A 17,464-nucleotide genomic window follows, 5' to 3' on the forward strand; every position below is an offset into this window, starting at 1 on the left:
CTATCAGAGTATTTGCCAGTGTCTCTTCCTAGTCATGGTATAAATTGGATTATTCCATTCTGTGAATTAGACTTTATGGAATCTAAGTGTGTTTATTATTCAGAGACTGACTTGATTTCATTGTTGTTCCTTTGCCTTCACTTATCTATGAAATGCTGTTTTTCCATCTGAAGTCAGGGCATTTCTGGGCATATTTTTGTACTGAGATTGCCAGAAACCATGTGTGGATTGAATCAATTTAGATTAGATACTCGGGATGTTGGTTTCATTGTAGTCTCCATTTCAATGCTAATGCAACCAAGAACAGTTTGCCCATGTTACAGGGCAAAGCTGAGGACCTAGGTGGCTCCAGAAGATGCTTGGAAGCAGACATAGTAGTTTGGGGCTGATCTGTGTGGTCCCAGGAGAGGTGAAGCAGAAGTTTTTTACCTCAAAGGGGGAAGGCAGCCTCCCTGATGGTGCAGGAGTTACAGTCTCAGTGTGGTCAAGCTGTTGCCAGTGACTGCGGCGGCCTGAGTTCCATCCCCGGCTGGGGAGGTGACCCACATGACACAGCAGACCTCTCCTGACCCACCCACTGCTCCCCTCAGCAGTGTATTTCAATCAATCCACCTGTTCTGCTCGCCATTGTGTCTCTGGTGAATCCTCTCACCCCCTGCACCTCTGGCCTACACCCCAGGTCTTATGTGCATACATAAAATAAATTAAAAAAAAAAACACAGAGCGGAAAGTTACATATTCCTGGACTTCACCTAGATTTTAGAGTCATGCCCTTAGAATTCCCATCACAGGAAATTAGTTTATTGTTATAATTACTATAATTAACCCAGGGTGAGAGTGAATACACATTCCGTTTTTATTTTCCTCTATAAATTTTTTATTTTTCTAATACATTTTCATTTTTTCAGGATTCAACAGGCACAACAACTTTTTTAGGATTCACTGCTGCAGGCTTTGTGGTATTCCAGGGAAATAAGAGAATCCACTTGATAAAATGGTGAGTATATCTCTGGAAAACTGATTTACTATTTTTCTTTGCTTGTCTGTCTTTCCTGCCTTTGAATTTATTTTTTAATATTATCATCATTGTTGTGATTATTAAGATAACAAAACTGCAGACCCAAAGGGCTCAGTTCTCTCCCTTTTCTTCCCTGCTAGCCCTGGATGCTAATGCTGGTATCAAGCTCATTCTCCTAAGGTGGCCCTTGGGCAGCTGTGGCCACCTCAGCCTCACACAGTGACTCTCACAGCCTGGAGGAGAGGGATCCCTCCTCTGTTAAAGTGATCCTAACCGGCTCTGAAGCCCTGCAGGAGACTTCCTGTGCATTCCTTTGAGCAGGATGGGGCTATTTGTTACTTAAACCAGCGCTTTCCAGAAGAATGGGAACTCCAAGACGAGTGGGTCAAATCAAATCCATCCTCTTGGGGCTAGAAAGAGCATACTGCATGAACACATGCCTGGCAGAAGAATGAAGTCAAGGCAGGAGCAGTGGAGGTGGGCAGAGTGGCTGCCAGCGTGCCTACTCTGTCCAATCAAGGAGCCCAGTTTTTTTTGCAGGAGTGAAGGACACCTGTCATTCTGTATGCACTGGCACTGTCAAGGAGTGATCTCGTCTACACTATCCACTTGATTCAGTCTCCTCTCTGACAGGCCTGAGTGGTTTGTGGACCGTGTTGTGTCGCCCTGGGTGAAGGGTTCACTCCTTGGGCCTGAACCTTTGTTTCTGAAGTTCATCTTTAGTCCTGGGTTGAAAGTGCTCTCACACTGAGCCGCTGTTTCTCGGTGCCTGGCTCCAGGACTTCCTCCAGCACATCTCTCTCAAGTCCCTATTCTTATCAATTACCTCTTAGCTCCTACTTTCTTTTCAGTCCTTTTCTCCTAGATTAGCATCAGTTAGCTAACATCCACTTGGCTCTTTATACTGTCTGCTCTTGTGTTTTTTATGATAAGCTCTCACTTTCTAAGAGCCTCATATTCTTTCCAAGTCTCTCTTACCCTCTTTATCATTTCCTTTTACTCAATGTGTACTTTCAACTCCCCTCTGGGTCCATTGTTCTCTTCTACAAATTGCATTTCTGCACTCTTACTGGCCCAGATACATTGCTTAATTTCTGCACACTCCTAAGGAGGTGCATTTATATCTGATTGCCTTGTAGGAAGGAAAGAAGATGGGGAAGAGGCGAATGAAATCATGTGTGAGTGTGGTATGCTTTGTCAACTACGACATGTGCTTTATGCATGTATGTGTATATGTGTGATACAGTGGTGCCACTAGTTTCTTCACTGAGTTTCCAGTACCTTGTAAAGAATGTTAACCACCCTTCAGTTGATTCCTGAATAAGTTCCCTAGGGATTCATACTGACTTTGGGAGACCATGAGAAATTTGGGTGTTTCCTCCTATTCCCTTAGGACTGTGAAAGATGAGTTCCCGAAGTGTGTTAGGTGCTGGATTGCTTGATCTCTGTAGTGCTTAGGTTACGATTAGACAAGTCTAAGTGCAGATTAATTGCAAGTCTCTCCCCTGAGTAGTCTCGGTTTGTTTTTGGTTATGTCGAAGTGTTGAGATGGGCACATCTGGGTTCGTTCTGGGCTTCATGTGTTGGTATTCCTAGTGGGGTTCTGATGTCAGCCCCATCCGTCCCACTCTCTGCTTGCACACGTGTTTGTAACAGTCATGCTTGTGTTACTAACACAAAAATTCTCCCCACTTTAATCCTAGTTGCTTTTTAAAAATTCTATTGAACTTTGTCATTTTCACAAATCCTCTAATAAAATAGCTCAATAGGACCTCACTATTCTTCACCCCACAGGAAAAGCACAGGAGAACATACTACTCCAGAAATTAAGACAAAGGAACAAAAATAGAATTCTTTCCTCTCTTTGCACAGGGTCTACCTTTCAGGCAGATTTTAATCAAGTTCCTTAAGATGAAATTTAGAGTCACTCGTTGACTGCGCAGTGCCATTCATCACATTTCCACAATTTTAAGCATTTCAGGATCTAATAAGTTGTGCTTTTATAAATAGGAAGAGCAGAAATGATACTCCTGCAGTGTGTTGGATGTGCAGCTAGGAGATGAATGTGCAAAGCTGAAGGAGAGAGATGTGAATCATCATCATCTCCCTAACTGATCTGAAAGAACCACATTCTTCCTGCTTCACAACATTGGTTGGCCAATTAATGTTCTTTTGGTCATTAATGTTCATGAAACCCTTGGAGTTCCTTCGAAGGAAGGTGTAGCTTTACTGTAAGAAACAAAGAAGTGGAATAAATAATTCTGAGCTCCCTGGGGGTCCTCTCTTGGGAGGAAAATTGCTGTCTAATTCACTTGGGAGCATTTCGCTGTTCACTAGGCCTTCACCGATGATAAGATCATACCTTGTTTCATTGCTGACTGTTTGGCATTTGTGAGCCAGCCACATTCCTGTGGGAAAGCCAGTATTTTGGTTAGCTCTCACATTTTTTTTTTCCTTCTCACGCAAAGAAATTTTCTTTCCTTAGGCCAGATGTCTGCAAGTTGAAGTTTGAAGGGAAGACATTTTATGTGATTGGCACCCAGAAAGAGGTCAGATACTGCTTTTTTACTTACCTGTTGGTGGTGTGTGCATGTGAGTGTTGTACCCTCCAAGCATTATGACTCTAAAGTTTGTGATGATAATCGAAGCTCTATGCTGAAAACATTTTAGAGGTAAACAAATAACGCTGGTTTTCCACATTTAGGAGTAAAGTCAATAGCAGTGATGACTAGATATCCATGAGTAAAAAAAAGACTGAAATAATATTCAAAAAGAGAAATAGAAACCTTCTGCTACCTAGGATTTGCCAAGATACAGATTTATGAAGCCAGTGGAGTGTACTTCCAGAGCTAGATTGCAGCCAGTGTCGATACCATATTTTATGAACAGAATCGTTAAGTTTTGAGCCTCTTTTTTTTTTTAAAAAAGATTTATTTATTTATTTATGCATACAGAATTGGGGTACAGGCCAGAAGTGCAGGGGCAGTGAGAGCATTCACCAGAGACAGAGTGGGGAGCAGAACAGGCAGATTGATGAAGTATACTACTGAAGGGAGCAGCGGGCAAGACAGGAGAGGTCTGCTGTGCCATGTGGGTCACCTCCCTGGCCAGGGACCAAACTTGTGCTACAATGATTGAAAATAGCTCCATGGTACTATGCTTTAATTTCTTGGGCTATCAGGGAGGCCCCATAAGTCCTGAGCCTCTTATAGGAGTTACCAGATGTAGGTTGAGTTCAGCAGTAAATGCATTTGGGAGGTGATTACTGAAAATCTGAGCTTCAGAGCTGGGATGGGTAATGTGTGGATTTTCTTGAACCTATGTTTTTAGTCAAATGCTATTTATTCAAGGAAGGCAAGTGCATTTTAAAGTAATCCAAGACTGATTGAGAGGTTGTAGAGTGAGGATTGCGCCTTTTATCAGAAAGAGGGTCTAAATAGATTAACAACTTCTGCAAAAAGTGAAGGAGGAGAGAAGAGCATTTCAGCAGCACTTCAGAACATCAGAATGCAGTTATTTCTCATCTCTTTTAGTAGGTAGCAAGACACAAATGGGTAATACCTAAAGGAAAACATGAAAAACATAAACTGATTATGTTTTGTTGTTTTTTTCATTAGAAAAAAGCTATGTTGGCTTTCCATACTTCAACACCAGCTGCCTGTAAACATCTTTGGAAATGTGGCGTGGAGAACCAGGCCTTTTATAAGTAAGTAGTTTTTTATTCATTTAATCATAGGTTTTACAAGCACCCTTGGAACATTTTACATTTTGCAAATAGCTGCACATTCATCTTTTTCCCATACAGTCCCTTGAATTATACTTAGGTGAATTATAAAGTACATCCATTGTTCAGGGTGAGTCCAAACTGTGGGGGACCCAGTCAAGTCCTGAGCTCCATCTTGAGTGTGCTCCTGGAATTGCTATGGGGCTTTTTTATATTGTTATTTCCATTCATTATGTCACAGGCTCTATTGGAGGAGTAGCATTGTTTTATAATAAATTTTCAATGTACTTCATTAAAAAATCAACATCTATCTATGCCAAGTTTACCACTGGCAGTGTTTTATAATAAATTTTCAATGTACTTCACTAAAAAATCAACATCTATCTATGCCAAGTTTACCACTGGAAGTGCATAAGGTGCTATTTGCAGAGCATAAGGTGGTCTCTTGTGAATTTCTTACTTGGAGATTGGTGTGCATTTGGTCAAAGAATAGTATTACACTTCGTAGGTGAGGACCAGGTTAGCTCCCTACACTGGCACCCCTCACTGCTTGTATGGAGCACCTGAATCACCAGCTCTTGTTAAAATGCAGCTTCTGGCTTAGTGGGTCTGAAGTGGAGAGGCGATTGGAGGGTAGGGGTGGGCGCAACAGGCCTTTTTCTAATAGGTCTCAGGCGATGCTGTGCTGTAGGTCCATGGAGAAAACCAGTGAGCCTCAGCCACAATGCACACCTGGACTACCTGGAGAGCTTTTGCAAACTACGAGGCTATGACCTGTGCAGGCCCAGTTAAATCAGAACTCGGGTCATCACAGAGACATGCTCAAGAATGTTCATGGCAGTATTACTCATGACAGCTAAAGAGTGGATACAATCCATGAACTGATGATCAGTGGCACTGGGATATCTTTAGCCATAGATGAGTCCTGAAGATGCCCAGTGAAACAGACATAAAAGGCACATGTTACATGATTTTGTGTATGAAATGTCCAGAAGGAGGAGATCATTGGAGACAGAAAGTAGGTTAGTGTTGGTCTAGGATTGGGTATGGGGGAGATCTGGAGGTGATATAGGGATGACTGCCAGTGGGTACTAGGCAATTTTGGGGGGTGATGCACTGGTTGATGATAAAAATTTTTTTTAGATTTATTTATGTATACAGAATTGGGGTACAGGTCAGAGGTGCATGTTGGAGAGATTCACCAGAGACAGAGTGGGGTATAGAATAGGCAGATGTACTGAAATAGACTGCTGAGGGGAGCAGCGGGTGAGTCAGGAGAGGTCTGCTGTGCCATGTAGGTCACCTCCCAGGCCAGGGGTTGAACTAGTGCTGTGCTTTAACCTGTTGTGCCACCAGGGAAGGCCCTGATGATAAACTTTTTTAAACTTTGTGATGTATATGGAAACTTAGGAAGTATACATCTGAAGAGGTGAACGGAGGGGATGTGAATTGTATTGCAACAAAATGGGGCATAGATACTGGGAGAAATGAAAGTCTTCCAGGAGGAGTGAACTGTAGCCTGGGCTGGGAATACTTTAGCCCATGATTTCTCACAAAGGAAACCCACCCAACAGGCACCCGCCTCTCCTTCTGACTTGGTAGGGGTGTAGACAGAGGCTCCACTCCAGCCTGACTGAACCAGAACTCATGTTTAAAAAAGCCTTCCAGGTGATTCTGCTCTTGCCAAGGCCTGAGTTGCTGCATGGCTGAAACATAATTTTTAGAACTCAGGCAGACCTGTGCTGTAGTCTGCTTCCTCCACCATTTGTCAGGGGATTCAGCCCTTTGGTGCATCAGTTTTCTCACCTGAAAATGTAGATTCTTCCTCCTGTGGGAGAGGTGTGACGATAAAGTGAATTGCTGCCAACTCTTGAACATGGGTTTTTTATTTTCTGACATTGTTGTTTATTTTTGTACAATAGCTGATTTCTTCATTCATATGTAACCCCCGTAAACCTCCCATCACATCACCTGTGAACTGTCACCATAGTCCTTTGTGCTTGGTGACCGACTCATGTTGAATCTCAGGAGCACACTAACAAGCTGATTTTCTCTGTGCTCTGTGGGTTCCGCATTCACGGCTGTCAGTTGGTTGGATCTAGACACAACCCGTGGATACTAAGGACTGACTATGTGTGTGTTTTTGACTAGAGGGGGTGGCATCCCCACCCGCTGTACCACATTAAGGTGCTTTGAGTCATACATGACCCACTAAGTGAACAGAAAAGATGGGGAGGCAGAGCTGTTCTCTTGCTGACTTGGTGACCGCTGTTCTCAGGCACCCACCTTTCTGGAGTTTGGGCACAGAAGGGCCCAAAGTGGGTGTGGTCTCACAGTAGGGGCACAGCCCTGTGTTAGTGCAGCTTGCTGGGGCTTGCATCCTCATTACTGATGAGGTGTGTGCTACAACCCTGCACTGGCCAGCAGTCTGCACCCCTCCCAGGGGGCAGGCCCCTTCTGGGAGTGGCTTTCATGGGCCCCGCCATTCTTGGGCTCCTGTGCCTTCTGACGTGGCTGCTCCTATCTCCAACCCATGACACGGACCTCTCCAGTTCACTTTTCATGCTCATCGCTTATAGCCAGTGCCCTTCTCTTTTGGGTCAGGCCGTTTGGAGAGGTGGACGGGAGACCAGTTCCCAGGTGAAAGATTGTTACTAAGGCTGTCCGTTTCCTTAGGACTAACACCAAAATCTGTAATAAAGACAGCTCAGGGTCAGGATCTGCTTTAAAATAGGGGAAAACGTGTGTGTGTGTGTGTGTGTGTGTGTGTGTGTGTGAGAGAGAGAGAGAGAGAGAGAGAGAGAGAGAGAGAGAGTAGTGGTAGTGATGATAATTATTAATACGATACAATGGGGACATCGTCTCTTTCAGTTCCCAGTGATGGGGGATTTTGTACCTGCTGGGTCTTCTGCCCAGCAGACTGTCCACCACCCTGCCCTGGTTAATACCTTCCCAACCCGGGATCTCAGCACAGAACTCCCTTCCTCAGGGCACCTTCCCTCGCCCCTATGTTCTCATTGTGTATTTCCCACCAAGCTTGCAATTTGTGTCCATCATTCATTGATGTGGTTTCTAGATTAACAACTCGGGTTTGCCTGCCCGAGGCATAAATTGACCGACAGGGAGGCAGCCTGTGCTATCCCAGAAACCAAGTGTCCTGTGGGAGCCCCGAGGCACCCAAGGCACCCGTGTTCTGGATGGCCTTTCAGAGCGGTGTTGTTTTAGCCTGTTCACGGGTAGGGCCGGGGTGCTGAATCAGTGCTTGGCTGAGCAACCTGTTCCTCCCATCTCTTAGTCAGCCACCAGGGCAGGTTCATTTTAAAGGGCACAGGGTCGTGTGACTTAGCAGGCGGCACACCCAGTTGGCAGCCATTTCCTTGGTGACACGGGCCCCCTCATTTTCCCATCCAGGCAACACACAGTAGGCAGAGTCTTTGTGACATGGTGTGTGATCCATGTTCTCGGGGGGCTGTTTACATTGCTGTGTAGGGTCAGACAAGGGAAGTCACCATGACACAAGCCCCCCTTTCTGTAGATTTCAAGAAGAACTTGGAAAAGAACCCCTCTGGTCATCAGTGATGCCTGCTCTTTTTGGTAGGTCATGAGGCAGTCATGGATCATGGAACTGGATGGGTCATCACTGGCATGACAGAGCTCAGGTTGCAGCACACACAGTGAAAATAACTATCCTTTTGTGGAACTTTTCTTTCAGCTGCGAGTATGAGTGCATATGTTTATGTGTATGTACACGCACAGTCATACAATAAAACTCCTTCCTGGCAGTCAAAAATATCCCCTGAAGCAAACTCAATAGGTCCCCTGCTGGACCCATGTCACTAACATCTCTGCTTTGTCTTTTCTTGAAGGTATGCAAAATCCAGCCAGATCAAGACTGTGTCAAGCAGCAAGATATTTTTTAAAGGAAGCAGATTTCGATATAGGTGGGTACCGGTGGTTCCATCAGGGAGGTGGGGCTGCGTGGGGCAGCCATTTATGTTAGGATATTTGGCTTGTGAGTTACTGCACTTTGGCTCATGTTCTGTTGGTTCTCCCATTCCGCCCCACTCATTTTTGATGCTCACAGTACATTTCCTGTGGAGGTGGGGTGGGGTGTGTGGACCTCCATTTGGGGCAAAGTGTTGTGAAGTTAAAATAAAAAGAGACATGCCACATTGCTTCCCCCCGCTCTGAGTGTCTCTGCACAGATGTTGTGGTTCCATCTTTTGCAGTGGTAGAGTTGCCAAAGAGGTGGTGGAGGCCAGTTCCAAAATCCAGAGAGAACCTCCGGAGGTACACAGGTGAGTGGTGTTCTGGGAGCTGCAGGGGCTTAAATGCTGCTTCCACAAAGACTATAATGTTCCATCCATGGTGACATCTGGGATTAAATAAGGGCAGAGTTCTCCTCCTGGGCTAGAGACAGGAAGCCTGGCCCCATGTTGTCTTTTTGCTCCTGTCCAGGCTGAGCCCCCTCACCTTCCAGGACATCTCCCTCAGATTTGCCCTGCCCATGGTTTGTGAGCAGCTGGGCTTCACTTTGAGTTACTTCCTCTGCACAGTCATGGGCCTGATTTGGCCGAGTGTCACACAAATGGGCATTAGTTGTGTGTGAGGCACAGAAGTGGCTTCTCTTGGCTGAGCTTTGTCCTCTTGGCCTATTAGATGTTCTCTGTCTTGCTTCTGTTCACCAGGTGTGGTCAGTTCCCACTGGCCATTCTTTGGGAGGGCTTGGGGATACTCACCTCTCCCTGGTCTCTTCTCTTCTTCCATTCCTTGGACTAAGCCACTTGCTCACCACAGGCTCACAGATAAACATTGCTTCAGTAAGGTTGCAGTGTATATGTGCTCTCTTGGTCCTACTAGATGTTACAGAACCACAACTTATACAGATCATCGTACATTTTAAATCCTCAAACACTGAGTATCTAAAATTGAACATTCTCATCATGGTAACCCCCACTTTTGAAGGCAAGGTCATTAGAAGCTTCCCTTTTATAGAAGTTCTCACACACTGGTTGGCACCTGTCCTCCTCTCCTTATCTTTGAACTTGGAGGACATGCCCTTAGGCTCAGATTTCCCCTGTGCCTCTATGCTATGGTGACTGAGTGAGCGGGGTGCCTGTCCACTCTCCTCAGGGTTCTTGGACAGCAGGGGCCTGTGGCCTGTGGAAGGAAGTATGGCTAAGCCAGCCTGGTATAGGAATCCAGACAAGCCTCTCCCTGCTCCATGCACTCCCCCACCCCATTCACCAAAAATCCCTACAGATATGCAGAGAATAACCCCATCCCACTGCATGACTCAGTGAGAATCTGTTACCTGGGAGGGTGGGACAACTGTCTCCCGCATGTAGAAAATTGTGTTGGGGGAAGCTGGGACACCATGACAAAATCCACGAGTCTTACACTGTACTCCCCAAGGAAACAGTCCTTTGTAAGCTGAGAATAGTCTTTTCATGGCCTCTCTTCTGCCTGAAATTGTGGTTATTTGGTACAGGAGAAATGAAGAAATATAATTTGAACTTTTCCAGAACCTTTGGGCTGGAAATAACAACAGAGACCACTTACCTTGATGCTTCTGTTTTGTAGAAAAGGGTTGTTGAGTCTTGAGGGAGTTAGATGATTTTCTGAGGTCATAGTGTTTCAGTGGCAGAGCTAAGCCTAGAACTCCAGTGTCTGCCTCTGAGTCCTGAACTCTTTTCTCTGCAACACCTGCTACTCTCAAGCCCCTAGCATTCTCTCAGAAGCCTAGAGGCAGGACTTCCCTGGGGGCCCATCTTGTTTTTCCAACTTGGAACTGAATGTTTGATCTTAAAAATAAAAAGTAATGTTTGATGCTAGATAATTCCCTTAGTGGCACAAGTAGGAGACTGTCCTTAGCATCATACTTTCACAGTGGCTTACTCCAAATATTTGACTTTCCAGGAGCCCCATCATTATCACTTACAGATGGCTAATGAGATCAAAGGTTTAAAAAATATTTCCCCCTTAAATTTAGGTCCGCATTATTTATAAAAATCTAGACTTCCTGGATCAGGACTTCTTAAACCTATACTTACATAGGGGTCATCTGAGGATCCTGTTAAAATCAGATTCTGATGAATGAATCTGGCATTTCTAATGAGTGTCCAGGTGATGCCATGTGGCTGGTCCATGGACTTTGAAGAGCCACAGATTCTAGTGAACTGTGGTAGAAGGGAGGAAGGGAGCAGATGGGAAATGAAGCATTAATCAATTTATAGTTTCCCTTTTCTGGAATCTTCTTAGAACCCCAGGATCTTACTGTAGCAGGAGCTACAGGTCTTGGAGACACTGGCTTGCAAGTTCTCTCTCATGTACTGTCCACTTTTGTGTGTGTGTGAAAGCCCATTGAATTTACATCTTCAGGACATTATTCTGGCCCGATTCTTTAGCAGCAATTCACAAATCTCCGACATTCCAAGAATCTGTTTATTTTTTTTTAAGATTTATTTATTTATGCATACAAGAACTGGGGTGTAGGCCAGAGGTGTTGGGGGTGAGAAGACTCACCAGAGACAGAGTGGGGAGCAGTAAAGGCAGATGTACTGAAATACACTGCTGAGGGGAGTAGCGTGTGGAGCAGGAGAGGTCTGCTGTGCCATGTGGGTCAGCTTCCTGGTTTGGGATCAAACTCATGCTGCAGTGGTCGGTCATGGTGGTGTATGCATTTCCAGCAGAAATTCTCTTTTTTTTCCCCCGCAAATTTTTATTTGTTGGTTGTTTACATAACTATACAATTTGGGGAGTACAACTTCACACCTCCAAATATGCACATGGTTCTCATTCCTTCCCAGTAGCCAGATGCATGCTAAGAAGTTATTTGTTTTGAAAAATTGCCCTATTTTTAATTTATTTTGTCTTCCTTGGTGTCAGAAGTGATTGTATAGTAATGTGCTCTTCTTCTCTGGCAGTGTTCAGAGTTGACTGCTAGTCTAGAGAGCAGATGACAAGGCTTTACTTAGCTGTCTTTCCTCCCACCTAAAATTCTGTGCTTCAAAAAGTGACAAGTTCATGGACTTCTCTTTTTTTTGGAGATATGTATATATAGAGATAATTGTAGACTGACTGAAACCATTTTTTCTTTCTTTTTAAAAGAGAAGCAACTAACTGTCATGTTAGTTCATTGATCTTTATTGATGACAAGGTTCCCAAAGCCATCTCAGGCTGGGGGCTTGGTGAGACTCACCAATCCAGATTAGTGAGCCCAGGGCTGGCTGAGCACACCACCCTCGGCATAGCAGCTACCACTCGGGGAACACCCAGAGGTAGTGTTTATCTTGAAACAAGCATGTGTCTGGGAATCATGAATGGGTTCTACCCTTCGGTGCACTGCTTACTGATGTGTAAGCATCAGGTGAATCTCTAAACTCAAACCATCAGATTACTTACTTACAAAATGAAATGCACATAATGGTTTAACTTACAATTTTTTCACTTTACAATGGTGTGAAAACAATACACGTTCAGCGGAAATGGCACTTTCTGTTTTTATTTTTGGTCATTTCCTGGGTTAGTGCTACAGGGGACAAAGCTGTCATGACAGTGGGTAGTGACCATTAACCTCACGATTGGCGACAGTCAGTCAGTACTCTGCAGACTCTTTTTCAGTACAGTATTTAGTAACTTATATGAGCTATTCAACACCATGTTACACAATAGGTTTTGCATTGGATGTTTTTGTCCAACCAGAGGCGAATATAAGTGTTCTGAACACATTTAAGGAAGACTAAGCTGAGCTCATATATTCTTTGGGTCAGGAACATTAAGTATATTTTTGAGTGACAGTGTTTTCCCTGGGCTTATTGGGCTGGAGCCCCTTTATAAGTTGAGGAAAATCTGTATTATTTTGTTCAACTTTTGGGTTTCATTATGGGGATTAAAATAAAAATTATGAAGTGCCATACAAATGTGAGGTGGTACTTCTATTTTGTCTCTCATCCAAAAATGGGGACCTGGACTCTGACGACACATCAACATCTCCTCAGATGGAGTTTTTGGTAACGGGCCAGCCACGGCGCCTTCCACTCCAAGAAGCAGTGCAGGAGCTCCATGAGCCTCATTTCAGCCCCTCTGTTATGGCATTTTAATGCTCGTGTTAGAAAATACTCACATTTCCCAACGGAAACCTTCCTACCTCATTAGAGATTTTAATGATGGTTTCCTTCAGAAACTTCAAGGGTGGGAGTACAGGAGTGGGCTGCAAAGTGGGCCAGGTTCTTGCAGAGCAATGCAGGATCAAGTGAGCACAGGGGCAAAGTTGGTGTTATCCTGACCAGCCCTCTCCTCCCTGATACACACACACCCAATGCCAGGCAATGTGTGGTCACCCTGGCGAGCTCACCTGCCCTAACATCAGACGACAGGCCAGATAGTGCCATGTTCAGGATGGGGGGTGGCAGCAGGATGCTTGGTGTCTCCAACCGGGAAGCAACGGACCCTTCTGTTGTAGCACATGCAGTGATTTCTGGGGCCGGGACGTGCTGGCAGCCCCACAGGCATGGCTGGTGAGATGGTGCAGAGCAATGCTGAGTTGGTCTGTGCAAGAATGGACAGATGGACTTTTCAGAGGTCAGAAAACAACATGTTCTACATAAACATGGCAATATTTTACACTTTGCAGAGTTGGAGTCACGGTCTTAGAGACTAAAAGGCCAAAGGAAATTCCAGGGGAACTAAAAAAAATGAGAACCCTTCACAATATAGGAGGACTGTGCATGGGGAATTTTAACCTCCCTTCTGTATTTTCCCTCCCCTCTGCAAGGAGTCCCCATCTCCACTTCTTTCCTGTAAACTCCACTGTGTTTGCAGGACCCCCACATGTATCACCTCCTCTCGGGGGTCATCCTAGTTCCCCAGATGCTCCTTTTCTGTCTCTTTCATGGGATAAACATGTTTCCAACAGTTGCTGTTGCTCATTAATGAGCCATGAAGTGAACATAGTCATGAAGCCCCACACTTTGAACAAAATTAAATAGAAAGACACATTTACAGTCAATCAGCGATAGTAAGAAGTAAACTTGCTGCTTTAGTTGTGTCTTCCTGTGTGTGTGTGAATACAGAGAGGTGATATAAACCTACTTCTGTCAGCCTTAGTCAAAGTTTGACACTTACGGTTCTAAAGGGTGAGTTACTTAAGGCAAGGACCAGTTTCCCATAACAAGGCGACTATTAGTTGCAAAGTAAAGTGGTTGTGAAATGACATAATGAAGACTTCATGGTTAAGCAAGCTCTCAGGATTTCCTTCCCAGCCAGCTGTGGGGGGTTTTAATTCAAGACACAGGCATCCTGATCTTCTCCATCTCCCTTCTGTACTCAACAGTAGTGCTGGTCTATGCCACAGTCCTGTCTACTGGCCTGGGGACTACATGGGCCAGTCTGAAATGGCAATTATATCAAGTCAGGACTAGATTCAGTTTACATCAGTTTCAAACCTGACCCCCCTTTAACAATATGCCAAGCAAGGCACAGTATATACATGAAAACGGAAAGGTCAGTGTCTGATGATGATTACTAAAGTAGAACTGACTAGTACATCAGCAATTACAGAGAGACAGAGGTGATAGGTGTGGTAAGTTGTGAAAGAAGGGAAAGCAGCACGAGGACTGAATTTTGTGAATGCAAGGGTGCAGTCTTGGAGGGCTTCAAGGAGAAAGTGACAGTGGACACCATCATTGAAAGATGGCTTGGTTTTGAGGAAAACATGGGGCATAAAGGGATGCTCCATGCACCCTGCACAGGTGTCCTACCTCCCTGTCAGGTCACACAGCTGTTGTCCCTGCAGTAGGCAGTGTAAGTGGGCTTTCAGCTGCTGACCGAATCTTGATGAGGCACCCACACAGGTCCCCTTGCCATGTGCAGCCTGTCATAGCCACAGACACACATGCCCAGGATAAAGCAGACCTGGGTTCCACAGCTGTTCAGAGTAGGATGTGTTTAAACATTGCTGTTGCACACTGGCCATCCAGCAACATCAAGCTATCTTGTAGCTACAGCCCATCATCATCATTGCCAGCTACATCCCATCATCATCATTGCCATCTGTCTGGCAGGACTTTCACTTTTTGCCTTGTCTTTGTCTTTTGGTGCTGGTTAAAATTACTTTGAGCCATGCCTTTCATTCATTTGCTGCCTATCTAATTGAGTGAGACCTGCCTCCATGAGTTTTTATTTCCATGTCTTTTTCAGATGCCTATGTTGTCACTGAGCATGCCCAAGTCTGATGACATTTGGGAGAATGCATTTTCTTTCAGTGTTGCCTTAGAAAACATGGAAATTTTGTCAGGATCTTCACCATAAAAACAGGGTGTGTCTTGAGTGTTACGTCATCTTCACTCCCTACTCTCCCATGAGTCTGGAGACAGCCCCCAGCTTAGGGAACTGCAGAGACAGAGGGTTTGTTGTTTTCAGTGAAACTAATACCTGTGGATGTGTGTCTGTTTTCAGAGCTAACATTACTCAGAGCCGCAGTTCCCACTCTTTGAACAAACAGCTCATCATCAACATGGAGCCCTTGCAGCCCCTGATGCCTTCTCCCAGTGAGCAGGAGGAGGAGCTTCCGCTGAGAGAGGGTAAGTCCCCTTCTTTCCTGGCTTCCCTGCGCCAGGCCTGAGTGCGCCTTTTTTATGTTTAAGAACTTAATTTTCAGGAAAAAGCTCACTATACTGTTGGCAGTAAACCTCTGGTGAGGCAAATCTCACACATTAATTTTGAAGTAAATGAAAACAACCCACACAAGTACAACATGCTTTTCCTTAACTTTCTACCACAAATTCGGACATGAGCTTTATGTGATTTTGGTTTCATCATTTAAGAACTGAATATGGTGCAGCTGCAGGAGAGCAGGCCACTCTGACCCCCAAAGGCCACTTTCACCTGAAACTGCAAGTCAAGAATTCTTTAATTTGGGGAGAACTTTTCACCCCAGAATACAACAGTGATTTGCCAGACAAATATCTTTGGGAGAAGCAAAGTAGCAATTACACTGGAGTGTAATAAATTTTAGTAAGTATTTTCCTGAAGGAAATGTTTAATGGTTGTTCAGAGAGCTGGGCAACCAGATGCCCACAATTTCCTGGGCAGAAAGAAAGTGTGCAAAGCACCAAGGATGCTGTCTTAGGAGACACATCTATCACCACCGGGGCTACAAAGTGATAATGAGAATGATCAGATTAGCGAGTGGCATGCTAACTTAATTTCTTAACCCAAGAGCCTTGGGTCCATGTTGCTTATCTACATTTCCCTCCACTTAAAACACTTTTTAATTTTTGACATTTTTCTAGCTTTACTGAGAAATAATTGTATTGACATATATTACTGTAAAAGTTTTGATATATAGATTGATGTTTTGATTTACATATACTGTCAAGTAACTACCACAATAGGATCAGTTAAAATTCACATTTGAATTAAATGAAAAAAGAAAAAAATAATTCTTTTTGTAATAATATGAGTACATGTGAAAGTTATATTTATATTATACTGAAATCTGTTAATTCTCCAATAGCATTATGCCTTAAAAAACAATATAGACAACCTTAGCTAAAAAATATTTTATTACTAATATAGGGTAACCATCATGTGTGCCTTCAGCGACCTGTAATCTTTTCTTTTTAAATATTCTTTTAATTTTTCCATAGAAGAACTGGGATGTAGGCCAGAGGTGTGTGTGTGTGTGTTGGGGGCGGGGGGCAGTGAGAGGATTCACAGAGACAGAGTGGGAAATAGAACAGGTGAATTGACTGATATACACTGCTGAGGGGAGCAGTAGGCAAGACAGAGGTCTGCTGCGCCATGTGGGTCACCTCCCTGGCTGGGGATCAAACTCAGGCCATAGTGGTGATAGTACTGATTCTTACCCCCTAGGCCGCTAGGGAGGCTCTGTGGTCTCTTTGTTGATGAAGGGTCTTGCTTCCATTGGGATGATTGCTCGTTGATCAGGGTGGTGGTTGCTGAAGACTACAACAGCTTCATAATTTCTTGAAATAAGACAATGGAATTTGCTGTGTCAGCTGACTATTCCTTTCACTACTGCTTTCTCTGCAGTGGGCAACTGCTTTTGAAGTGAAAGACATATGACTTTTTCACTTAAAAGCCTAGAGGCCATTATGGTGTTATTAACTGGTCTGATTTTGATCTCTTGGTGTCTCAGGGAATAGGGAGGCCTGAGGAGAGGGAGAGAGATGAGACAGCAGGTAAAGAAGCAGTCCCAGCATTGATACATGACACTAGCTGTCAAGATGGGTACAAACTGTGTTGTTTTAAAATGATTACAATGTCAGATCACAGCCACCCCAATATGTACGATAATGAAAAAGCCATGACAATTATAAGAACTGGGACATAAGCACATGTTACTGGAAAACTGACACTGAGAGACTTGCTTGACATGGGACTATCACAAACCTTCAATTTGTAAAAAATGCAATTTTCTGTGGTGCACGACAGAGAACTGCAATAAAGTGAGTTCTGCCTGTGCTGCGAGATATTTCCCGTAATATGGTCAGCTCATGTCTACCTTCTCATAAAGATACAATAAAAAAGTAAGGAAAGGTGGCCCTCCCTTGTGGCGCAGCGGGTTAAAGCACAGCACTGAGAATCTAAAGCCACTTCTGCATGAGTTCAATTCCCGCCTGACCCGGAGGTGAACAAATGGCATGGCAGACCTCTCCTGACCGGCCCGCTGCTCCCCTCAGTAGTGTACTTCGTCA

At 44.3% G+C, this 17,464-nt stretch overlaps 1 protein-coding gene across 4 annotated transcripts in view; it reads left to right on the forward strand.

The window, feature by feature from the left end:
* The window catches only part of FRMD3 (FERM domain containing 3), a 228,837-nt gene that overhangs the window by 168,789 nt on the left and 42,584 nt on the right, over positions 1–17,464 (forward strand). For all 4 annotated transcript variants that reach the window (XM_004677541.2, XM_004677542.2, XM_012721457.1 and 1 more), the window contains 6 exons: positions 909–997; positions 3,504–3,567; positions 4,636–4,724; positions 8,609–8,683; positions 8,972–9,040; positions 15,201–15,325. In XM_004677541.2, coding sequence (XP_004677598.1) covers positions 909–997; positions 3,504–3,567; positions 4,636–4,724; positions 8,609–8,683; positions 8,972–9,040; positions 15,201–15,325 — 511 coding nt within the window. The remainder of the gene's footprint in view (positions 1–908; positions 998–3,503; positions 3,568–4,635; positions 4,725–8,608; positions 8,684–8,971; positions 9,041–15,200; positions 15,326–17,464) is intronic.

Source organism: Condylura cristata, unplaced genomic scaffold (assembly GCF_000260355.1).
Source record: "Condylura cristata isolate star-nosed mole 26May11 unplaced genomic scaffold, ConCri1.0 scaffold00006, whole genome shotgun sequence".
NCBI classification, from domain to species: domain Eukaryota; kingdom Metazoa; phylum Chordata; class Mammalia; order Eulipotyphla; family Talpidae; genus Condylura; species Condylura cristata.